Below are 26121 nucleotides of genomic sequence, written 5' to 3'. Positions count from 1 at the left end.
CTCCTGCTTCGGGGCTGCGGTCATGGCCATGTGTGAGCATGTGAAACTGTGGCAGGCCGTTTCACACTGCCTTGAGAACACTGTACTTCCTTCCATGCTTAACAGGCAAAGCTATGAAGGCTAAGCTAAAGAGACGTTCACATTTGCAACCAAGAAATAGTGGGTCATACAGGAAAGGAACACACACAGGTATGTGTCCTATAATTCGATGTAGGCTTAAGTTCTGCACTTTTATGCCACAAAACATGAGAATTGTTACGTGGAAGGCATTGCACGCTTTAATCTATTTGCCACCAAGCAAACACAGTGACACATCTACGTGACCTGCGGCCACCGTGCACTACTAGCGCTTGTGGCCATAACCTTGTACATTGGATACGGGAAGCATGAAGGTACAAAAATAAAGCGCAATTCGACATAGCCTCATATACCACAAGTTCAATTGTGATGTGCAGCGTGGTAGCTCTGTAGAAAGCGACGCCGATTAATAATTGAACTGCGAAACGCGTGAAGTGAAACTTCCATGGCTGCACTACATGCGTACACATCTCCAGCATTGCCTGCCAAGTATGAAATGGAGTACATTGACTTTCGCCTGTAGGGCCAAAGAGCAATAACTGAGGCCAAAAAATCTAACGATTATATTTTGACGATATTCCTTGTTGTGCTTTGTTAGTGGTCTAAGCGGCGCTTCATCCATTATTACTGAGTTCAGCCAGCCATGAATAGGTGGCAACAAAGGAATACAATCGAGAAAAAGGAACCCTTGCGTAATACCAGCCCAGTTCAGTAAGGATGCTTTCTTTTTGTTCCCTCTCTCAGCTGCTAATATCTTCGTCGCAGTGACATTGCCAGGTGCACAACTGCTCTTGCACCGAGTCATTAGACATTAGCTTTGTGCTTCAGATCACTTGACACACAGGGTTAATGACTGTAAAACAAGCACCTAATTTAAAGTGAAGCAACGAAATCATCAACTTTTTTGTCACTTTTCTTACTCACCTCAGCTCTTTGTGAAACCGAGGCATTCAAACAATTAGAAGGATCACAGACCACAAACCTAAAACATCTCAGCCTGAATCAGAGTTTACTTTTAGTGTCCCAAATAGTGCCCTGTGGCGAGAGTGCTGACACAATGCCCTAAACGCTGCTACTAAATACCAACCACTGAAGCATGCAAATTAGGAAAGTGCATAAATGTTGAAGCAACGCGTAAATGCTACTTCCCTCCACCAACTTGACAAGTGTGGTTGTACGTTTTTATGCATATCTTAACACGCATGCCAATGTTGAGAATGCTGTTCTTTTGCAGCTTTGCTAACAGAAGCACGCACAATAATCATGCTAGTATCAGAACCTCCAATAAACACCCCTTTTAGTATTAACATTAATTACTAGCAAATGGGCACTGCAGGTATACTGCTAACATGAAAGCTCAAACAATGAAACAAGATGCTACTGACAAGCATGCAATCAACACTACACATTTCATGCAAGAGTGTGCAAAAGTTTAGCTGAAGGCATTATTTACAAAATGCTCGCTTAATTAGCAAAAATAAATAAGGAAGTAAATAGACCAAGAAAATCCCAAACCGCAAGTATGCTTGCCAACACACGCAAGCTCACGTATGTGCTCTGTGCCTGCCAGGCCTGTCAAAGAACGGCAATTCGCATCTACAAGAGACGCACGCCAGGGTGCACACCTGGCATTGGTGGCGGGGCACCTTCGACAGACTTCGCTTCATACTGAGCTGTTCATGGCGTTTCAAAATGCACAATCTAGGCATGGCTACTACCCGTCGGTCGCGCTGGTGCACGACAGAGCCGCTCGACACCATTCAGGGTGGCCAAACAAGCGTACGAGTGCGATCTCCAGTCCGGCCGTGCACATTCAAAACATTGCGCTACGTGCACAACATCACTGCTCTAAGCGAGTGGCACTGCAAGCCAGCCCGAATAGCCAGTCTGTGCAGACATTCAAGCTCACGTCGCACTTCGATGCGCAAGAGCCGTCCCGCACCCGTCTGCACGTGTTGCAGGAGCGCAGATGCGAGCTTGTGCGTGCCGGCAAGCATACGCGCGGCTTAACTAAAAATGTGTACTAAGTGGGGTAAGACATCAAGCATAGTTTGCTGAAAGAAAAAAATGGTATTCGCATGTGTAAGTTATGTGTGGCATAGGCAAGTTTACTGCACGCATTTCAGTGCTTTGGAAGATGCAAGCGCAGCGCCAAACTTTGACAATGACTGCAGGAAACAAAATATGTAACACTAATCGTTTGTTCCCTAGGCAGTAACATGGTGGTATGCGGTGCTAAAATTCAAGGATTGGGTGCCGCAGCACACAGGATAGCAGGTGGAACTCTATGTGGTGCTCACACCTAGTTGTCCTAAGCATCTCGATTACACTGCCATGCAAAAATGAGCACAACCTCGGCTGTGTGTGCAGATTGCTGTGCCTTAGTGTCGGTCAGTGGTGCAGCAGGTGCCCAGTATGTCCCACTGGTGCACATAGAAATGCCTCAATCACCATAGCAAATAGCATACTCCGACACATACACAAAAAAAAGTAAATTGGTTTACCAAACTAAGTGTAGTAGTGTTGTGAACAGCTTGCCAGCGGTACAAAACAGCCATGCAGTCAGGTGCTTAAGTAAGACGGCTTCCCCAGGTCTTTCCTCATATATTTCAATAGTAGTGACCAGACAGCCGTCAAGGGCTCCAAAATAAATCTCTACACCTTCAGTTTACCACTCCCAGCAACAATTTATTAATCCTCTCTTTTGATATGTGGTCTTACAGGATGGTGCCCCAACTACGAACACCAGAACAGCAATTAAGGAGCACCTTGTCACCCACTGTCTACTATTGGCAACCTATGGTACAATATTGTGAGCACGTTGTTTCAAACAAGTTTCCCCAGAAATTATACTTCTTCAAATGTCAATTACTCGCGCCTGCATGGTCAAATAAATAAATAAAGGTAGTGAAAGAGGTAAATAACCATAGGTGCGATCTTATAACAGTTCGCCGACAAAAGAACGATCCTGACCAATCCCGCAAGGCCAAGCTAATGGTTCACTTTCCAAACCACTTTAAGATCGCACCCCATGTTTGCAAAACAGTTTGTTGGCGGTTTGCAATCATACACACCACGAGATAACTGATAGCAGAAGCATCAAGCAAGGTGCAATTTTAAGTGCTGCAACAATAAGTCAAAATGTAAAAGTGGACCCAAATGCCAGTCAAAAGCAAACCGTGAGGGGAAGGGGTGCCAACCAAAGACGGTCGCAAAGCAAGTAAGTATGGAAAAGGGAAAGGCAAGTGCCGATTGGGGAACCAGCCTCCTCGTCTTCCCTTTTCTTACCTGTTCAATTGACACACGGCTCATGCTTTACTACCTGCAAGAGTGTACAACACACACACACATACAGACAAGAGTGGTAATGGACCAAATTCATGGGGAGGAAAGAAGAGACTTGAACCCATTGTTGAAAATCGTGGGAACAAAAAAAAAGATATGCCAACGTCGAAAATTTTACACCTTTTGTCTTTATTTCTTTTCTTTTTTTCTCTGTTTCGACAAGTTTATCTGAGAACAACTTGCACGGAGCATTTTAACAGCAGTTAAAAGTTGGCCATAAGGCAGCCATGCCAAGCTTCTAAACAAGCACCGAGCTGGCGACATTGGAAATGCCTTAGGGTAATGGTGTGATTTGTCAACATTTCTGCGTTAGCCTGGCTGGTGAGGAAGGTTGTGGGCAACAACCAAGAGGGGTGTGTGTGGGTGTGGGGAGAAGAATGAATGAGTTGTATTAAAAGGCTAACTGCAATAAAGCTTCACATTGTTTAAATTTGGTCCAAATCAGAAGCACAAACTACCAAAAGCAATCATGGCAAACCTCAACCTCCAAATGTCCAAAGCAGTCGAAGTGAATGCAGACTATATATCAATATATAGCATATTTTTACTTATTTGTTTCATACACCGTTGATTGGACTCAAGTGGGGTGAATTTTCTAGACCTTTTCCTGTACGACTGGACTAATGCTGCGAAAAGAAACACCAATCCAAGAACACTGCACTTTGATCTAAGTCTGCCTTGCACCAGCTGATGTGTCGGTGTGTGCTATCTCGTAGGCCAGCACAGCTGAGTGCTTCTTTAGGGTGCAGGAGTCTTGAGTGCAACTAAGCTTTATTTTGACTCAAAATGCTTCGTGCAAGCTACCCCAGGTGACCAAAAATCAACAAGCAGAGCCATAATTTTACCTGGCATGCAACTCAGAGGAATGAAACTTTGCAAAAATCCAATGATTATCTTTGTACTTGCACTGCATGATGACAGGCAAGCCTGCGAACATGATCAAAAGGCTAACTTGTACTGGTTAACAAGTTCAGTTACTTCGGCAAGCTAGATCAGCTAGAAATTAAAACAATTTGTGCAGCTTTTTAAATCTTTTAGCTCTACAGGTTTCTGTTAAATGCAAATTCCAACGAAAAAAAAAAGTATATTTCAGCCATTGACAGTTTTTGCATATTGAAGCATAATAAATTGTTGAGATAGAACTCCAACAAGATGACCAAAGCGAGCAAACTTGCATTCCTGCTGAAAACATGCCAACTTCTTCGATTTTCACCAAACTGCTTTGCTTGCTTTGCTTGTGTGCATAATTTTCCCATACGTACAAAAAAAAAAGCCTTTTCCTTTTTTCCTTTAAAGGAACTTGAATAATTAAACCGGGCCACGTTGTTTTAACAGTTTATTTCTGCTTTAGGCAGCTACGTCCAATACAATTTTTGGCATTAATAAACACTTTAAAAGAAACCTGCAACAGTTTTCGTAAGGGCAGAATTCAGCCATGTACTCTGTATGGAGCACAAGGTTGGCATTTACCAAGAATAATATGCAAAACTTCACAAGTCAAACTAACATTAGAGTGAGAGTGACACAAGGCCTCCCCTTTCCATTACTATCATTACAGTACCACAGTCATCTGTGTTTAAGAGGTCTAGTCATCTTACTGGAAGGCGGCGGTTTAATCAGAATGGGAAAAGAATTCCGAGGCAAAGTTCAAGTACCAAGTTCAAGTTCTGGAACGACAACACATAGCTTTTTTTATTAAAGCTGCACCCAGATGACTCCTTACGATAGCATGCACTCGACTCATCTTGGCTCAATACCTCATCCCGTTATGAAAACCGTTGCAGGGTTAATTTAAAAGAATGCATTCTTTTTTTTTTCCTTCGCACCAACACTTCCCACGTCTTTTCAGGTTCATGAACTCGTCCAGAGGATACAATAACTGCACCTCATTTGGACTGACCTCTTGGTCCCCATGGTAGTGGTACCGAGTGAGGCCAGAAAGCCTTTAATGACCAAAACTCAGGCATTCATACATCCAGCATGTGTGTATGCAGCAAATATTTCTGTGCCAACAATGGTGCTAATTTCCCGGCATCCCTAGTTCGACCACTCGCATTGGTGAAACTATCCACACGTAAAAACTGACAGCTGTGGAAACCTCCTTCCCTCTCACTCTGGGAGTAAGCCGAAGCCTGGCAGAAAGTTGATAGAATCCGACATTCACCTATAAAGCATTTCTAGGACTTCTGCAAAGATCTTGGAAACACCAATCCTGGCAACACTTTTGCAAATGTAACATGCTTCACAATGCCTTACTACTGTGGAAAACCACTAAAAGATGCTAAATAATTTGTTCTGGAAGCATTGATTAAAGGAACTGATATCGGAAAGTTGTGCTTGAGGTATTCAAAGTGACAGAATATTGAGATCCAGGGCTGCACTTCATTAAAATCCATCGTGCCACAAGACTTGATTTGCCATTCATGTATGCCATTTTATCACATATAACCTGCATTTGCACAGGCACACTAAGACATCACACACAAGCCACTATGGTGTTGTGTTGGCCACCTCTTCTGCCTCGTCCAAAACTGATAACACTATCATTATGTCTTTGAAGGATTTTGTAGTGTAGCCATCACGGCAGAAATTATCCAACGCCATTCAGCAATTACATGTGAGCGCACAAAATTTCCTTCCACGCAACAACAGAACTGTGGAGCCAAACTGTAAGGAATATAAACTGGTTTATTTAGTTCTAGGATATGGCGTTGTGCAGTTTGCGCCTCCACTTATCTCTGAAGTTTTAGACTCCCTCATTCCAGCCTCCCAATGTATTTGAACCTTTGCCCCATGGAGACAGACTAGGTCCCGTGGGGTCAGGCTGTACTTTGATCTCAACAAACAAAAGCCTGGCTGACAGGGAATGCGCCTCCCGTTCCCCAATACAGAGTGGTCGTGCTGATATTACGGAGCGGTAGCTCACAACAGCGGGTAGCAGCGATCGATTCTCTTCAACAATGTGAGCTTAGGCTGCCCACATCAAGTTACTTTAAAAGAAATGTGATGGTTGTTGGTTTGGCGAGCGACAGTTACTGCAACACAAACGCTGGATGCACTTCACAATCTCACCATGCACTCAATCGTTTCCAACAGCGGGAGCAGCAATTTTTGGCCTAGTGCAACTTGTGCCCCTGAGTGTAGGAAAGAGGTAACAAGATGCCCATTTCTCAAAGGGCGCAAACCAGACCACGAACGTCACGGAGGTTCCGTGTGGACCACAGGGGCACATTACTGAAAGATTAACACTCAAGTGCACGACCAGTTCCGTGTTCATATGTGCTTTTTTTTTTTTTATCGCATGCAAGATTTGCTTCAGCAAGCCCAAAACTGCACAATGTTGCAGTAAGAAGCTATGAGCGACAAGTGCATCATACAGTGGTCCTGCAGGACGCATCAATACAATAAGGAGCACCTAACCTGCATACTTGTGTGATCTATGGCCTCACTCACGAATAATACCTGCTAAGCAGCTCTCCTACCTAGTAACCTGCCCATTTGTGCTTTCTTGATTTCAGAACAAAGAATCAAGAAAAATTTACTGCTCTATATGCAAGTCAGGTGTTCCCTTTTGTATTGGTTTCTAGTGTACACCTACACTAGTCTGCAGATCTTACTTTTTTTTTTAAGGGAGGGACTCTATTCGTGTTGCACAGACCCGCAGATAAACGCACACAGTATAGTTCACTGTATAGAACAGCAAATTATATTAGCATTTTGGGACTAATCCCCGCTGGTCTGACACCAAAAAGCTTCAACAATTTTATCACCCAATACAGGTCTACTTTACTTATCGTGTCACATTAAGCATTTCTTTTTTCTTATCCAAATTGTCTATGGGTTATTTACTAATTATGCATTCCCTTTAAGAGTAAATTACACCATCCATGTGCAGACTTTCTTTTATTCTTATCCACAACCACAGACAAGAACAAGCAGCAGTGCCCAAAAGTGGCTGAAGCTCGTTAAACTTGTTGCCGTTTAGATGCTTTTAGAAGCCAGGAAGCTTGCGCTCTCACGAAGAGGCTCCGTCTTTGCAGGCTTCCTGATGACTTCATTAGATGAGCACCAGGAAGCCTGAACATCTTGCTTACTTCAAGGAACCTTCGAACTACCTCAGCACGGTCAGCTGATCTGTCTATCTTTAGTTCACAGTATCCCACGAGTGACAGATCACTTAAAGCAATGTTCCTAAGACTAGAACCGCACCGCTACATGTACGTTTTGCAGAAATACATGCGTTACTCATGTTATGTATTTCACTGTCTGTAGGACATCAGGATTTGATTTATACATAGCAATAATCCTAAGGAATTAAGCAATGATCACCATGTAAGAACAGTAAATATGCACAGTTTTAAGCGTGTGCCTTAACATGTTCAACTTTGACTTAAAGTCCTTATGAGAATGGAATGCTAGGCAGGATGGTTTGGTAACAGCGTTGAAAAATAAGTTCAAAATCTGAACATGACACAGGAAAGGTTCTGTCCCATCTAAGTACCTGGGGGCACAAACCCCTTTCTCTTTTTACAAGTTTCCTAATGTTACATCGTAGCTAGGAATCGGGATGTATATGCTTCAGTGGTTCAAGTAGACACCACTGAGCTTTTTTTTTTTTTACACTTCATCTGAAAGTACCTTATTTAATGAATGCTTTCAACTTGTTCCTGAAAAATACCACGGTTGCAATGCAACCGCTGCCTGTTGTTATGTCAAAGTTGCGAGCGAGCTTATCAAACAGACAGCAATGCTAGAAAAAAAAAAAAAAGAAGTTCAGACCACTATACGAACAAAGGTTCAACGGAATATAAATTTCTTGAAAAAAGGATAGATAAAAAACATATTGAAGTGACATCAATGATGTTGCCTCCTTTGAAGGCAGCAATTTGGCACAGCCCTTCCACCAATGCAATGCATGCCCATACATGCAACAGCCGAGCTCCTATTTGTTAGCACGACTACATTCTGGTTAAGGGCTACTAACCCCTTTACTGCAGAGCATGTACTTATCCTAATAAGAATTCACTAAAAACAAATGGCTAGGCATTAGCGAAAAGTTCGGCTGTGTCTGTTAATAAGAGGTTCTGGTATGAAAGACCGTTTAACTTCAAAGAAAGCTAAGGCTTTTGTCTTCGTATTTCAAACACGAGATGAATACTTTGGCAGTGCAAAAGTGCTTAAAGCAATTATTTCCTTTGCTACCTTACGTATTTATGATAAAAGCAAATGGGCACTGCCTAGCTCCTGTCAGATTTCGGCACAAGCATTGAGTCACTTAAATACTGACTCACAGACATGCTTAGTCATGTACTTGCATTTGTGTATGATATCACTCGAGGGCACAGTAGCCACGCACTCTTTCGCATCACTTACCGACACAGTGTCACTGTATCCTGTGACACTACACAGAGGATAATGTGCCAATGAACTTGACGGCGCACGACAGAAACAATGGAAAGTTTACATGACTGAGCACACGGCTTGTGAAAAATTTGTTGCGTGTACTGTTACAAAACTACGTCAATGCAATCAGCCTGCTTTTCATAAAACCTTGGGATATGCAGAAAAACAGCGGGAATGACTTGTAAACCCGGTGCCGCGGAACTACGGTATGGAGGGCAATCAAGGGAAATTAAAAAATACATATAATAAACGGCCTACGGCAGCGACTCAAGAGTAGTTGACCTAACATAGCATTTTCAATTCGACTCGCTTCGAGGGGCGGAAGCCAAGACACCGTGCCCGCAAGTGCAGTCACGAACTTACACCAAACCGCCCCCCGCAAGAAAGCCATTAGGGCGGTAGTAATTGACGCGCACATAGCGGCGTTAGTGGGGGAAACCCAACAACCAAAAACGCGAATTTTTTTTTTAAATACTGTCACTGAAGCTATGCCGATCGCGTAAAAACTACAGCCGCGTTTGAAACTGATCTGCCACACACAAGCGCGGCGTCATGGTAACCCGGCGACGCGCAGTCTACGAGACCACGTGCCACAAGCCATAACCAAAAACACACAAAAAAGGCCCCGAATGCCCTGTACCCATCTTTGCAGAGTTTTCTAAGTTTTTCCAAGTCCAAAAGCTTACTTTTGCGACGACGAGCTCTAACCGTGGGTGCCGGCGGCGCGCTCCGGACGAAGTGCCACGAGATCGCCAGCCGGCAGTGCGAGACGACGCGGCGCTACTTACGCAGTGCTCTTGCCCGAACATGTCGGGGCGGGCGACGACGCGCTCGCACACACGCGAGGGTTGACCGCTGGCGTTGCAACTTCTTCCGTCATTGTTTCCTCTACCGTCGCACCTAGCAGGCGGTGTGATTCAGCCTCGCGCGCGCCCGACATGTCTGTGCCGCCGTCGGACAAGCCTTTTTTTCAAACGTTCAAGCGTTTAAATTCAAATATTTGAACGCGGCGTAGCATCACCCGCCCGATCGCTTATCAGCCCGCGCGACGCTGGGAGGACCGGCTCGTCAACAACGTGGAACTCAAAAAACGGTGTTGTGTTCATGCTGTTTGCGTGCTGCGAACATATATGAGCCTGTTTGTCGTGATCGGTGCTGTTTGTCATGCGTTTTAAGCGAAATATGCGACGAAAATTCCGACAAGACGCGCCAAGCTGTCGGTTGTCGCGACCGGTCGAAGAACTCGGGGGGAAAAATTGCATACAGCTCGAAACGCATTTGTGCAGGCTTCGGTAGCATCGCCGCCGTATGCGGCAACGCAGGGGTGCAGCGTCGGTAACGTTGAAAACGTGCAATATCGGAAAACAACTTTTCGCTTACCAGCAAATATGCCGAAGGGATTCAGGGAGGTGCTTTGTTTTTGTTCCAGTAGTGCAAGGCTCGGCCACCAGAGGTGACGTCGCAAAAAGCAAACAACTTGAGAAATGTCGTCGAAATAACTATGAAGCACTTTAATTAGTCTTTTAACTTGTCAGAAATAGTTTACGTGCTGAAAAAGCCCAATAATATTTAATAGAGGCCAGAATTCAACCGGTTGACAGCACTTTTAGGCTTAAGTTGGCTGTACTATAATTCGGCCTAGTGCATCCATCAACAGGTGCCCGCTGAAGCAACGTTTAATTAGGGGCCGAGGGCGCTGCTGGCGAAATGGGTGTGGGCGAAAAGAGCTTGGTGGCGCAAGCCACCGCCCCGTTCCAAAGGGGACGCTCATAACATCCATCCATCCATCCGTGTTCAACATAATAGTGTTGCGGCCGCCAAGGGCGATTGTGCGAGTAGTGGGTTATAGACATTATAGACGTTCTCTGTGGATGTTCCTAAACCGGTGATTTTATTTAAACAGGAGCGTAATTATGGCTTATATGTGGCATATATCCGTAAGTTTGAAACATCGAGTGCACAGCATAATTTGTTTTCTTTTTGTTGTTTTCAGGAGCGTCGGGCGCGTGCATGCTGTACGAACGGCCACTTTGGAGCCAGTAGCTCACTTAGTTACAAAAACGTACGCGTACAGATATTTCAATGTCGTTCTTTATTCACCTCGGCAGGTTCTGAACGGTACTATCGCGCTTTGTACTACGCGCGACCGCTTTGCCACGCGCTGTAGCTCACGCTGAGCGCGATAGTACTTCAACTGCTTCAGTGTCAGCATTGATTGATCATTATTTCGTCAACGACCGATAAATAAGCTAGTCAGTAAGATTTTCGCAGTCTCACTCTTCTGCGAGATTCCGGAACGTAGCGTATTTTCGTTGAATGATCACATAGATCGAGTGGAAATAAATTGAAGTGGTTTATTGAGGTGAATTAAAGCCTAGTTTTGACAGCTCATGGGACAAAAAATCCAATGTCCGGCGTTATGGCGCCAAGGTTCATAGGAAGTCGAACCCACTTGGAGATATGGGCGAACCAAGTTGGATTTCAATTGCCATCGCGAACGTCAAGAGGCGAACCTACGACCTTTGGTGAGAGGCGAACCCAATTGAGGATATGGGCGAACCCAATTGAGGATATGGGCGAACCGGCCATATCTCCAAGTTGGATGACATCGTGAAAGTCAAGAGTCAAACCCACTATAGCTTTTGTTTAATTAAGGCGAAGTGAATTATGGTGCACTTAAGGCACTCGAACACATGCCCTTTGGTTGGAGTCGAACTCATCTTACCCGCCGCGGTGGCTTGCATGGTGTTGCGCTTCTAAGCACGAGGTCGCTGGATCAAATCCCGGCCGCGGCGGCCGTATTTAGGTGGGGACGAAATGCAAAAACGCCCGTGTACCGTGCATTGGTTAAAGATCTCTGGTGGTCAAAATTAATCCGGAGTTTCCCGTTAGGGCGTGCCTCGTAATCAAGTGATCAAATAGTGGTATTGCGGCAAGTAAAACCCCAGAGTTCATGCATTCAATTCATTCGAACCCAAGTATACTTGGAGAAATAGGCGAACTGGCCATATCTCCAAGTTGGATTCTAATTGGCATTGTGAAGGTCGGTCGAGAGTCGAAACCACTACCTTTGGTGGGAGAAAACAAATAATAGGAAGTAACTCATTCGAGTAAAAATTTCAAGCAATGTAATGAATGTCTCGTGAGCGCGCACGCTTTCGCCTTCATCCTCTTTAGCGTGTGCTAAGTGACTAACAACTTTTGATGGTCTTGGCAAATAGGGGAAGATGGAAAGACTGGTTAGGGAATATTTAAATTATTGGCTGCAAACGTGGATATGAAAGGTGTAATATGACATGGCATATTCGACTATTTATGTTTTTTTTGCATTAAATGAAGGCCTTAGAAAAAAATTCTAGGCCACTCCGCCCTGTGAAGGTGGATGACCAAGCGGAACTGTAAACATCGTCGTAAGAAAACTTGTGGTAAATACTTTATTGGCATGACTCGATTGTCACTTAGTAACGACGGTCACAATAACTTTTTGGTCAATATGATATACACTGACCGGCATACTCGCAACTGCAAGCACATTCTTTGATGATGTCAAACCGATGCACTTATTGCACAGGCTGGTCGGTTGGACCGGATCGGTGGGGCATCGCAAGCGCGTATGTCTGCATCACGAAACGCGTAAACCACTCCCTTTTCGGCTGGCACATCCACATTGAGATCACCGATCGCAACTAACCCACGCAGAGTGAGTAGCCATGAACCTTACGGACTATGAGCCATTGCATTTTTGCTTGCTCACGGGGGTATATGAGCCATTGATGGCGACAGTTTTCGGCGTGTTGTATGTGATTAGAAAGAACGTAAGCACTGTTCGCTTCACTTTGCTGAGTGCTTAAATTGCAGCCTCTGTCTTACGGTGCTATGTATGAGCCATTGATGATGATAGTTTGATATCCTAGCCAGTATAGTAACTCTATGACCCTAGCCATATACAGCTCCGTTGTAAAAACAAATTCAGCGGCATATGCCCGGTGCACACCCCTCCCTCTAACTTTCTGAGTATCGCAGGATATAAACAAACAGCAGTCTGTTTTTGTGGTCGTACGAACGGTTAGTTACACCTAACCGTTCGTACGACCAGGGCACTATAACGGTTACCCCCCCTTTCCACTCCTACGACCGGGTCGCAGGAGTGGCGGCCTTTTTTTTCGGAATGACTCCAACGCTGTACCGCGTGCGACCGGTACGTCCACGCCATAAACGATATGTGCGTCATCAGCGTGACATACCGAGCGCAGTGTTTTCAAGAAAGGAAACGTAAGTCACTACGGAACATATTGTCCACGATATAATAATCACTGCAGAAAATCTCCTGATGGCGTGCAAACGCGCACGCTACTTCGATCGCAGCGCCGCCACGTCATTTTTTGACACCTTTCGTCGTCGCGTGCCTCAACCGAAACGATGCGCTAGACGTGCCACTAAGCAAAAAACCTCAGCCGTTTCGATTTCGTTTTCTTATAAAATAATAATTTATTCTATAAATCTTAAAATAAATTAATTACCTTAAGCAGCTGCATTATAAGTTGTATTGAAGTAATTTAAGCAATCCTAGTGACGCTTAAAAAAAGAGTTTAAGTGCCATAGACCAATTTGATATAGTAGAGTTGCACATACAGCCAAAAAAAACCGCTGACAGCCAATCATATTTTTTGAACTTCTGTCGAGCCTGGTCGTGCCACTGCCATTGACCAATCGCAATGTACGCTTTTGGTGCCATGAGGTTTACACGAAGTGTGTCTACTAAGGTTGCTATACGTTACACAACCATAGAAACGCTTGGCGGGGGAAGAAGGAAGCCGTACGAGCCGTACGCAGGCGTGCGTCGCTGTGGCCGTATAAAAACCCCGGGAACCCGGCAACTTGCTATGACTGGTGCTGACAGTATCAAGCGTGCGAAGATGGCCTCGTCTCTGGATCAGCTGAAGGAGGTCACGACCGTTGTCGCCGACACGGGAGACTTCGAAGGTGCGTGATGCTTTCGGCAAAGAAACTGGAGGAAAAAAAAAAAAAGTTATGACGACACCACTGTACCACGTGCCCCAATTTCACTTAGATTACAGTTGACCGGCCGGTCGTTCGGAGCGGAAAGGAATTCTCGTTTCTATAACAGTTGTATACTTTAATTGTCCGATGCACCGACATGCTAAAAGCGGTATCATAGGGTGATATTCACCCGACTGCGCTTCAGTCGTCAGCGGATCGAATACCGCTGTTTCCTGCTGCAGGGCGATTCTCTTCATCCGCCGGGAAATTACTGGCGGAAAAGCCGGTCTCCTGTTGCGGCTTTCCCACCTCTACTTTTGCGGGCTGTCGGGCGGCATTTGCCGGAGGTGGTCGCGGTTCTTCTTTATTCGTCGCCGACCTGCGATGTCGAGAGCGGAATTTCAGCACTTATCAGCGGCTGTGATCAAGTTGACCGTCCGGCGGTCCCGAGAGAGATCCTAATCCTATCGGCCGGCTGTCCTTCAAGTTGTTAGCTTTGTAACGCCGAAGCAGACGTTGAAGCGGCGGTAATTTGCTATCACATATTTGCTTTCGAGTGGGCGTGGCACCTCTTTCGCACCGTACTTTAAACAGCCAAGCTTTTCCTATCTGGCGTGGCTAACTAGCCCGGCGGTCGCAGTCTTTTATTTCTATCGTTTGTAACTTGTGACGCCGAGACTGTCCACGCGATAAGTCTTTTCGGGCTCTTTGAACCACATTGCACGTTACAACACGTATATATGTGTGCGAACGCAGTTTCGTTTTTACTTTTTTTACACTTGTCCATAATAAAGACGTGTCTTAAATTGTTTAATTATATTGCACTTCTAACGCACCCTTCTAAGTTTTTTCGTATTGGTTATTGTCCTTTTGCATGTACGGGTAGATCGTGCACCCTTGATGCCCGAGTTGTGTGGTGCCACGTCTGTGACGTCATAGATAATTTTATTTGGGCGGCTTGTGCACGCTTTTACAAAAAAGTTTATTTAATTACTCCATTAAGGCTTCCAAAGTTACCAAAGAGTGACTCCTAAAGAAAGTGAAATTGGCCACAAAAACACATTTGGTTGCTAAAAAAAAAAAAATGTTCTCAGGAATCGGGTTTTTTAGAGGCCGCTGGGACTACTGCAGTGAATGAGGTGGGATATATAAAATACAAAGATGTTTCCAGTCTAAAAGAGTAGGTGAAAATAATACTATGGAATTCAGTGTGGCGGTCAGCAAATGTAGGGGTGGGGTGAGGGGCAGTTGCATTCGTTGTAAGCCTCTGCAACAACATATCTAGCAATGTCGCTATCACATGGACAATTTTGGCAACTACTGAATGCTACAAAGGCGTAACATTTGATTAAAAATAATTGTTGCACTTTAATCTGTATGCTTCACTGCATAAACAACTGTAATAACAGTAGCACTGCATGGCAAGATGACATTGGATGAGTCCCAGAAGAGATGTCTGTTCACTGTACCGGTCAGTGACCACTGAACGTGCCCGTGCTGATGGGAGAAAGCATTAGATTATTGTCATGCACGGTCAGTTTTGCAAGTAGTTCTTCTTCAAATACTGAAGGCCCTACTCAGTCGAGCCTTTGCAGGAGTGGATATAAATAGAACAATTAATAAAATAAGGCACAGTGGTTCAAGGGCGTTTTTATGAGGCCATGAAATGTATCCATGAAATGTAATGGAAAAAAAATATGTATGAAATATCACCTTGAAAAAATCTGCCAATTACAATTGCAAGTAACCAATTCATGAAGGATAGGTATCACTAACACGGTCACTTGTAGAATACTTGAATGTATTGGTTCTACAAATACTTTGATTTGACGACATGACACTAACTTACAGGAAAGCGCACAATATCGGTAAAAAGAAACTTCCAAAGTTACCGCAGTGAGTTCCCGAAATGGAAGGGATAATGAATGCGTCGGCAGAGTGCAAATGAATGTCTCTGGGGTGCAAACAATTTACAACGTCAAATGGAATGTGCAAAAATGGTTCACCTACAAATGTTATGGCTTTTGGAATGGCATAACTTTTATGATTGGCTCTCAATTAATGTTTGAAAGGTTCTTAAATATACACTGCCTGTAGTATTTTAATGTGGCTTGATAGAGAAAGCACAAAAATTTCAATCTGGACGTAATACTTTGCTAAGTGATTGAATGTTTGCCCAAGTACGAAAACTAGCAACACTGGTCAGTCAAGAAAATTGAGAGTTGTATGATCCTCACACTAAATGTGTGCACTCAGATTTGTCTATTAAATGCTTCTGGTGTGGTGTATTCTGAGGCAGCACAAGCGAGTGTTCCTGGCAGAGAAACAAGCCTCCTTGCTAGTTCAGATAAAACATTGACTGCCCTGGAAGAAGGCAGTGGTCTTAGTTCCAATCCCCGGACAAGGGCAAATTTTTCTTCAACTGTTAAACTTTATTAGAAACCTGTTTGGGTTTTCTCTGTAGCTTCCTGCTACAGTTTAGGTGGATGAATATTTTTTCCTTTCCAGGAAACTTTCTCTACCTTCTGGATTTTGGCAAAACTATCTTGCCAATGAAAAGCCGTTCCTGCAATTATTTTTTCCCTTCTTTGGATGCCATGTCACCTTGGTGTCCATTACTCTGAGGAAGCCATAACTGTAGGAGTTAATGTGTGTAGTGCCTATTTCGCTCAAATTGGTTCACCTGCCCACAAGAGCTTCTGTCTACTGCAGTGATGAAGCAGTACAAGCCAACAGACGCCACAACGAATCCATCGCTCATTCTGGCCGCCTCCAAGCTTCCCCAGTACGCTCATCTAGTGGACGAAGCTGTCCAGTATGGCAAGACTAAAGGAAAGTGAGTTCCTTTCTGTTTTGCTTGTCCCTATTTATGCACACAATAACACGCACGTTGCTGTCCACGGGGTTTCCCACCAGTGGTGTCTGACATGCGTCTGCTTGCGGGACATGATAGTGGATGTTTGATATGATATAGCACAGTGTCCCGTGCCGAAGAAGTGCAGAGACCAGGCGTGTCTGGGCAAAACTGATCCTAACAATGTGTGCACAAAACGTGATCAGATGCTTTGTCAACAAGATTTCAATTAAGCCATGGTGGATATAGGACCTCGTAAATGGGGTCGACGGGGGAAGCAGTCTTGTCACATGATACTCTATTTGTTGCGGTTTGTGGCCTTTCTTGGGGAACTTGTCCATTACTGAAATTTATTCATTAGACTCTCCAGGGGAAGTAAACAGGACAGAGTTGGTCAGACGTCTGCTAATTTCCGAGAGATCTGAGGAGCTGCGGATGCTCAGAAAATGAGTCTCATTCCACATCACTGAGCACGTGCTCGTGGGCGCCTATGTGGTTGTCCCGTGTCGCCTTCCTTCTTCCGTTGTTTTATTTGGCGCCTTCGTTTTAATCATTCCACATCAACTTGCAGTACAGGTTTATGGAGGTAGATGTAACTAAGCAAATTGGTGTGTCCAACAGTACATTAGGATGTATCATAGATGCATTGCAGTTCTGCTAATGCATCTTTTTGATAAGGCAAACAGATCTTCAAGACCCCTTTTTATGTTGGAAGGAGTCCACTGTATGCATGCACCCTTCCTGTACAGACCTCTGAACTGCTACAAAAAGTGCCTGCTCATGAAAGGGACCCTGAAATGATCTTGAAACAAATGTACTAAATTGTTAGGGCAGGTCCTTCTCACCATTAATTGATGCATGTGTGTGCTTTGCATAAAGCCTGTAATTTATTATAAGGTTTTAAAAAATGTACATCGCTGCCGATCGCAGCACGCCACTCGAGTGAATTTTCAGCCGTCCCTGACCATTTGATGCAAGTTGCCCTAATGATGCTTGTAGGGCGAGCTATCTGATTGGCTGCCCAGGGCACGTCACCGATAATTTTCGTAACTTTGTGGTGAACAAATGTTCGTAATACAGTTAAACCTCGATATAACGAAATTCAGCGTAACGAAATTCTCGATATAACGAAGTATTGAGCATTTCATAACCTCTTGTCCACAGAACATGCATTTAGAACCTCAATATAACAAAGTGCGTTTGTATGCCATTTAATATAACGAAATTTCACTGCGCCGTATAGGAATACCGAGACAATAGATCCGCGGATGCAGATGGTCGTATGATTGACTTGTTTACAAGCGGCCGTTTCCAAACACATCTCCAATCGCGCGCGGCGCGACAAGAGCGACCACCGAAGTGCAGCCACGTCATGTTCTGTATAGTCCAAGTGCGATAAGATCTTGTCGCGCCCCGCCCACTTTGTGCTTTAGGTGCGAGTGAGTGTGCGAGGGTGAGAAAGAAAGATGGTGGCTTCATGCACGAGTGCCGCCTCCCCGCGCGAGCAAAGGGAAAGAGGGAGTCAAGCCTAGAGGGTGTTGGTCAAGCGCCCGCGAGGGTGGGAGTATGGTGGCTAGTGGGAGGAAGGGGGGGTAAGTTGGCGCGCGTCTCGGCCGTGGCTGCGCATGGCTGTAAGCGCGGCTAAGCGCATACGCAGCCGCGCGCCCTGCTAGACGGCGTGGCACCATGTAAGCTGTCCTACCGCGTGTTTAGTATTGGAGGTTGCGTAATCTCGAGTTTCGGTGACCTGTTGGAGCGAGCGGCAGACGAAGCATTCGTTTCCTGCTGCAGGCGCTTTTCCTAATAGCGCCGTCCCAGTGCGGGCGATGCTACCAGCCGCGGGGGCGGAGTGCATCCAAGCGTGGCTGGCTTCGCTTAATTCGTACCGCCGAGAAGATATCGTCGACGAACGTGGCATGAAACCGTATCCTTCTTCGCCGGCTCCCAACTTTATCAAAACGAATGATTTTTTATTGAAATTAGATTTTTTTTCGATTTTCCGCTAATTCGGTGAATTTTCGAGCCCTTTCCTTTGCAAGAAAAATCGATCGGCGCCTCGATTTGCATAAAAGGTCGAATTTCAGAACGAAATTTTGATATAACGAAGCAAATTGTCGATTTTACCTACTTCTCTATATCGAGGTTTAACTGTAGTTGGAATGATAGTTAATGGACAGTTTTTGGTTAGGGGACGCAAGCGGTTTGCGTACGCAAGAACTATAGGGCGACGGTACTGCGCATGCGCAGACCCAGACAGGTGTATGCGCATGTGCATTACCGTGGCCCCTAGTTGTTGCGTACGCCAGCCGCTTGCGTCCCCTAATAAAGCTCTCTAATTTGTTTCTATCAAAAGTAACAGAAAGAGAATGCACAAGGACAATTTCTCGCTACACTTAATTAAGCACTTCCGGCACAAAGCAAGGTGCCGTTTGCTTGCGTTACAGCTTGCTCCGGGGTCAGTGTTGATCTCGATAATTTCGCAAGCACCATGGTTCGCCCTTGTTACGTTGTGGGTAGCAAACGTAACGACTGGCAATATGTCAAGCTGCCGCATCACGTCCTTCTGCAAGGCAGCAGACGAGCGGAGTGGCTGAAGCGCATCGGACTGTCGCTAACCGATCGGCGCCAGGATTTGCGCCTTCGCGGCCGTCGCTTTACGCCGGAGGATTACTACCACATCAGTGTTTCGCGTGTGCGGTATTCGGGCAAGCGCAAGCGGTTTGGGCCTGACCTTTTCGCCGTGCCGTTTTGCGGGAATAGCAGAGGCGCAAATGGCGCAAACATGAATCGTCGGCACGGTGCAGCAACCTGGTGGCACAGAGCTCAATCAAACACAGTAGCAGTAACGAAGTACATTCTAATTTGCTGCTGGTGTAAATTTTCCGCAGGAGCGTAATCGTGACCACGTTTTTGTAAATATTTAAATGTTTTACTGTTGGTTAAAGCAATATCAGCTCCTTGTTTGGCTGGTTAAGCTCTGCGCCACCAGGTGGCTGGACCGTGCAGACCGATCAGGCCGCTTACGTACGTCTACGCTAAAGCTCCTTCACCAGCTTGAGTTTATGCCTCCATCCATCCGCCGAAACGCCGAGCTCGCCTGTGATTACCGGAATGCTGGACACGCTCGGCGCTGCGACAGAATCCTCGCAACGCCTCCCTGCTCGCTGCTTCGATAGCCCTCGCCTGGGGTCGACTGCCAAGCTTACTGGCGGAGAGGTTGGAGAGGCTTCGCGCTCTCTCTTCTAGTCAACCGGAAGTAGACGGCACGACGTGGCATCATGACGCAGAGCTAGTGAAGGCAGAGCTTAGCCCCGATCACTCGGCGAACGAGTTGGGGAGAAAATGCGTGCCTATGGAGAAGAGTAACTTGTAATCGTCCGTAGCTCACTTAATGAGGCGCTTCACACAAATTTTGGTGCGAATGGTTAACTGTAGCTGTACCCTACGAGTCTACAAAATTTGACCGAACCGTTTCAGGGAACCTTTAACAGTTTTAGGTTACACTTGTTGCTTAGCTCTTCTTGATGGAAGTGTTCCTTCGTGGACAAATTCCAATAGGCGCCATTGTGGAAAATGCAGTGCTAGTTCAAAAATATACTAACGATACACCTGGCCTAATTATTATTAAAAGATACAAGCAATGGTAAATGCTGTGGCTGCCTAAAGGAACGCTATATTGTAAACTTCAAGGTGGCGACGCCCCTTGAAGTTCCCGCCCCTCCTCGCTGTGACGTAATTGAATTTTGACGTACAGCGTCTGCACGGGCCTATTTTTAGATGCACATCACATTTTAACATAGCCATAGACTGAGCGCAGGAATATTCCAGAATTATTACTCTGCCACAAAGGCCCAAATGCGCGAAATTCTTTTAAATCCGTGACGTCACACTGATGTATGGGCGCGGCGGTTTTGGCGCAAAATTCGCAGAATGAATGCTTGGCCTTTATTTTCATTTAGTAATCACTTTCACTGTGAAATTACCCATACTACGCGTGGTTTCGAATGAGTACTTGTTCAATCTAGCCTGATCTACTGTTTACCCTTCGCGTTTATCGACCCGTGGCAGTGTCTTTAACAGTCTGTTAGCAGAATCTGCCAGCATAATGATGGCCAAAGGCCGCGCTGTAAAGATATCCTGGACTCGGTGCGTGTTTTTAGAGAGAAGCTGTATGTGGATAGCCGATTCGCCCGCCAGTCCGTCCGTCTGGCGCCGGTACGCCGAAAAATCCTCCGGCGCATGCGCGAAAGAGGCGCGCGTACAGCAGTTTCCCTCCGGCTCCGAGATGGGTAGGCTGCACGTCATACATGCTCCTGAGGAGCAGACAGCTTTCGATCAGCAATGCCACGAGTAGAACCGGGAACGCACTGATGCCCTCCAGGCGACGCGGCTTCTGCGACGCGTCAGTTGCAGTCCTGAAATATGTCAACAAATCCATCTTCTGGCGGCACGCATCCCGCAGCCAATATGTATCGAGTGGATCCCACGCGACCTTCTAAGCTTCCAAAGCCGTGCGGATTCTGCGACCCGTCTAGTGACCTCTGCATCGTCACTGCCTCAGCTTTCACCTAGGTGATGCCACCCTCGTTTTAACAAGAAAGGAGCACCTCCGGCGCAGCACACGTGCTCTCAGACCTCCGTGTGCGGTAAACCGCCGCCGCGGTCTTTAGCCGTGCAGAGGAGGTTGCGCTTCGGAGGGTCCGGGTCGAGGTTGCCCTCACTCCTGCCGTGACTCGGAAGTGGCCGTACTTTCGCCAGTTACATCCTCGCCCTCGGTGTCCGCTCTGCAAGTCGCGAAATGCCGAAGCCGACATCCACCACCTGCTGTGGGTTTGCCCTGCACTGAAACCGACGAGGCTCCGGCACCTCGCAGCAGCGGGACTCTCCCCGCGTAATCCTAGCGATTACACTGCGCGGACGCAGGGACCGCATTATCGATCCCTCTCAATCGGACTTCATTAGATCAGCAAATCTTTTCTTCATTCATTTAATCATCCTTATACACCCCCATCCCATACCCCTGTATGCCTTGAGACATTTACCCTCGCATTAAAAAAAATTTAAAGAAGGAGAGAACTGGGAACGAGCTCGTCCACGCTGTGCCGGTGCTGCAGCGCGGGAACAAGAACAGGCCCGTGCAGCCGAGCGCAAGCAGCAACTTGGCACAGAGGATCCGGCAGCCTACCAAGCGGTCGTTTAGTGAACCGTCGGGATTAACCCACTGATAAACACCGGGGCCGCACGTTTCAGCTTCGGTGGTCAAGCGTCTGTACGGAGTGCTTGGGCGGTGCTTTCTTGCTTTCCTTTTTCGGGCCGTACGAGACCTTGCAGAGCTGTTGCGCGGGCGCTTTTCGTTTTCTTTGTTCGTTTCGTCACGAAAGAACAAGGAAGGCGGAACGGCTTCGGTTCCGCTTTCCGCGCACCGCTCGGGTTTGACCAACGCCGACTGACGAAACCGCGGGCACTTGTCGTGAGTCGGTCGACGCGCCCGCTGGCCCCTTGAGACCTTGACGGACAGATGCCGGGTTTTCCCCGATACAATCCGACCTCTGAACGCGCCGACAGGCAGCAGCATCATTGTCTGAACACATTTTGCACGTCGAACATTCTCGTGATGTAGCTTATTTTTTTCTTTCAACGTGTTGGAAAGCGTCAAGACCGCGACGAATTCGCAAGACTACCGGTAACCTCCGCGCTTTTACGCATGCGCGGTGTTTGTACGAACGTCTGCGATTGAAAACAAAGCAGGCGTTGGCGCCCAAGTGGGTTCAGGCACATTTTAATTTCTTGCATTCCACTTCTTTTTATGCGAAGCATATTACTAGAGCTCAACCCAGCTCCGCAGGCGCGGCGGTGTCGCCTTCAATACCACGTGACACCGTGACGTCACGACAGAGGAGAAACGGGGCTCCAACTCGCGGCGTCGCCTTCAAGGCTGACCACGTGACACCGTGACGTCACGACAGAGGAGAAACGGGGCTCCGACTCGCGGCGTCGCGGCGGTATATAAGCAGCTGCGCTTGCCTCTGCTAGACACTCACGAGGTGAGATGCCTCCTGGAGACAGAGCTGCTTGTTGGAATGAGAAGCGAAGGTTGCGGCGTGCTACAGAGACTGTTTCTAGGTGGCTTTGCTACGGCGCAGCGACTATGCGCCCCGCATCGGACGCGGTGAGCGTCGAGCAACGCAGCGTTCGGCGCGACAACGAAATGTGCGCCTGAGCCGACGCCGACGACACCGGCTTTTCTGCGACACGAGCTCCTCAACGCTGTCGCGTTAAAATAAAGGCTAGTATGCTTCGCATCCTGGGCTTAACCTTAGCTAAGCCACAGCCATTTTTTTTTGTTAGCCCTTAACTAATATGAACGTACTTGCGAGAGAACGACATTTAATTGCGTCGTGCGCGCGTCGAGGTGGCGATGGGAAAAGCTGCAACTCTAGACAAAGGGAAAATAAAGGCTGATCGATGCCACGCACATCTTGGAATGTTAAGCGAAGATTTCGTGAAGCGGTTAATCAAACGCTGTAAACGTTCCAATTTCGTTCCTGCATCTTTGGCGTAAATAGAACTGGCGCATGTAGCTCTCGTGCACCCGTGCTACGCCACGTGGCACACGGTGATCATCTCGACATGCCATATAGTTCGCGTTAACACAACGTATACGTGCGATTGCGGGCTAATAACGTTTAGGGCTCATTCACACCGGCGACTTGAGGAGGTCGCGCGACCATTTGCGACTCGCAATCAAAAAGCGACCGAAGGCGACTGATGTTCACACCAGCAAGCCCGGCTGAGCGCGACACGCAAGTCACAATCCCGGAGATTATCGTTCTCAGCGAGAACTCTCGGAATCTACCCGGAATTTGAACGCGACGCTGGAGGAGGCCGGATGTAGACGCACGAAAAATCACTTCCGGTGCGCCGCTGATTGGTTTATCAGCTTTGCGACCACGGTCGCGCGACTGAAAAATCGCCCAGAGAGCGACTGGCCCAAAATGGTCGCTTTTCAAGAAAGGCGACAGTTTGCGACCATTTGCGACCAACTTGGTCGCGTGACCAGTGTCAGTCGCAGATTGCCGGGCTGGGAGATCGACCGAACTTCGATCCCACCACCGGGTACGTCACTATATTCTTTTCTTTTCACAGCGAGTTGTCCGGCAAAGTAACAGGGAGCAGCGGCAGCCTGGAAAGCCCTGCAAGGTTCGCCTAGAAAGCTTCGCTTAAAAAGAAACAAGAATCGCGGTAGCTGTAGGGCATGGCAGTGAGCCTTGAAGTTCTTGGTGCAGGGTGGTCGGTTTGGGTTATACGCGGGCAATTACGGTACGCACAGGCTGGCGCGGTCCCTGACTGCGCGCGCGTTCGTCACCTTGTCTTTCGTGCGTGCTCATTAGTTCACCCTCTTTTATTTTATTATTTTTACTTATTGTTTTTACTTCCTCGGCTCGGGACGCCTATTTCCAGTGCAGCTCTTGACGGTTGAGCGCTCGTGGTTTTGTTTACCCATCGTCTTTGTAGCTTTTTTTCTTTTCTTTTTCGTTTCCCTGCCCTCAATCGTTTCCTGCTAGGCCTCGCTTTTTTTTTTTCATCTTGTTTGCTGTCCTGAGTATGCGTCTGCGTTTGGCAGCTTTCGTTCTTGCTGGAAGTGGCCGGTGGGTCGAGGGAGAGGAGGTCCTTGGCCGCTTTTGCGTTTTTTTTTTTGCTTCAGTCGGGCGTCGACACGGCCGGTCTCGCTTTCGGCGGCGAGTGTGTGTGTAGCGTGTGTGTGTGTGAAGTGATTTTAGGAAAGGAAACGGAAGAGATTAGTGCAGCGCCGTAACTGTCTCTCACAGGAGGACACCTGAACAGCACTGCACGGGCAAGGGGGAATGGGAAGAAAAAGATGAAGGAGAGAAAGACAGGACGAACGTGGCAAGGGGAATGTGTGTAGCAAATTGAGCACTGCCTTCCAATGTCAACGTTGATGTACTCCAGTAACGCTGCACCGTATATCTTGCGTGTCTGTTTTTATCTCTCATTTTAGTGTCGGATGCGTCAACAACCTGTCTTGCAACGCGTTGGTCCGTACCGTGATCCTTAGCGCTTCGCTCGGCTTTTGAGCTCGCAAAGTGGACACCGTCGTGACAGCTAGCTCAGTGTGCGGGGACGCAAGATGGCGGACGGTGCTCGACGCGTGCTTTGAGGGGGTGACTCGCTTCGCGGCTGCATCGTTGCCGGTGACGTCGCAGTTGTGCTAGTGGCGTTTCGCATCTAGTCGCCCTTCGTGCAAGTCCTCCTGAAGAGTGCGCAGTAGCCCGCCATCTTGCGGTCCTGTGCTTTGTGGGAAAGCCGCTCTTCGTGCTTGCAGGAGCCAGGTTAACGACCTGCAAAAGAATACTAAGTTTGTTGTATTTTAATGAGGCTCGGGCAACGCTTATGAATTGTGCAGATGAAGTTCGCCTCATTCAACAATATTTTTGACGAGATTAAACTGTGTAACATGTGTTACGTGGATAAACATTTTGCAGCACTGGTGTACCTGGCAACAGATGGTCTGACTACTTAGTAATTACTCTTTTCTGGTTATGTTTGCTTTCTTGTTGGTGTGCTTTCGTTCATTCTGAAGAAACAAAATGCACCAGCACCATAACAAAATGTAAAATAATTTGAGCGGAAGCATGTTTGCTATGGTCATTGCTTAGAAAACACAATGACATCGTCAGGATGTACAAATGACCCGCCGTGGTTGCTCAGTGGCTATGGTGTTGGGCTGCTGAGCACGAGGGCGCGGGATCGAATCCCGGCCACGGCGGCCGCATTTCGATGGGGGCGAAATGCGAAAACACCCGTGTACTTAGATTTAGGTGCACGTTAAAGAACCCCAGGTGGTCAAAATTTCCGGAGTCCTCCACTACGGCGTGCCTCATAATCAGAAAGTGGTTTTGGCACGTAAAACCCCATAATTTAATTTTTTTTTTTTAAGGATGTACAAATGAGTATGTTTAGACGTCCTCGGGACACCCCACATGAGCCTCAAAACATCCCTATAAAGTCAATTTGTTTGGATTCGGTACGTCCTCGGAAGAGCATTTGAGGATCTTTTCAGTACATGTTCAGGACCTTTAAAAGACCCAGGCATTCACTGGGCCCAGTGAAAATTTGTTACCTTAAAAACTGAAGTGACCTGTTTTCCATCCACAAAGCGAGAAATTCAGGCTGAAAACTACAGAATGCACTTACTGCTTGACAGAGCGTACTCCAATGGACCATGAATGCCCACCGGATATCCAGAGAACAATTAGGGGACATAGGGATGTTCTGTGGATATCTGCCGGGTGTACTATTGACGTCTGTAGGAGCTTAACGTGCATCCAAGAGGGTTGTCCAGCAGATGTCCCGTAGATGTCAAAGCCAGATATTTGGATGTCCCAGGGATGTACACAACAGGCTATTTGCTCCTTCAG

At 46.8% G+C, this 26121-nt stretch overlaps 2 protein-coding genes across 8 annotated transcripts in view; one reads left to right on the top strand and one right to left on the bottom strand.

Annotated features, from left to right (window-relative positions):
* Positions 1-10370, bottom strand: part of LOC135898669 (E3 ubiquitin-protein ligase Mdm2-like) — a 51915-nt gene extending 41545 nt beyond the window's left edge. Inside the window, exons 1-2 of one of the 7 annotated variants that reach the window (XM_065427769.2) lie at positions 10207-10370; positions 3367-3400 (exon numbers count right to left, since the gene is read on the bottom strand). In XM_065427769.2, the coding sequence (XP_065283841.1) occupies positions 3367-3390 (24 nt within the window). In that variant the 5' untranslated portion in view covers positions 3391-3400; positions 10207-10370. Of the gene's footprint in view, positions 1-3366; positions 3401-8796; positions 9362-9512; positions 10146-10206 lie in introns of those variants that run through there. The other 6 variants (XM_065427779.1, XM_065427812.2, XM_065427783.2 and 3 more) reach the window with 6 other exon arrangements.
* Positions 10371-13618: 3248 nt separating this feature from the next.
* The window catches only part of Taldo (transaldolase), a 32907-nt gene continuing 20404 nt past the window's right edge, over positions 13619-26121 (top strand). Inside the window, exons 1-2 of the mRNA XM_065427824.1 lie at positions 13619-13809; positions 16540-16663. Coding sequence (XP_065283896.1) covers positions 13710-13809; positions 16540-16663 — 224 coding nt within the window. The 5' untranslated portion in view covers positions 13619-13709. The remainder of the gene's footprint in view (positions 13810-16539; positions 16664-26121) is intronic.

This window comes from Dermacentor albipictus, chromosome 10 (assembly GCF_038994185.2).
Source record: "Dermacentor albipictus isolate Rhodes 1998 colony chromosome 10, USDA_Dalb.pri_finalv2, whole genome shotgun sequence".
In the NCBI taxonomy this organism is placed as follows: Eukaryota; Metazoa; Arthropoda; class Arachnida; order Ixodida; family Ixodidae; genus Dermacentor; species Dermacentor albipictus.
The sequence above is the reverse complement of the archived record's forward strand: the minus strand, read 5'-3'. Positions and strand labels throughout refer to the sequence as shown.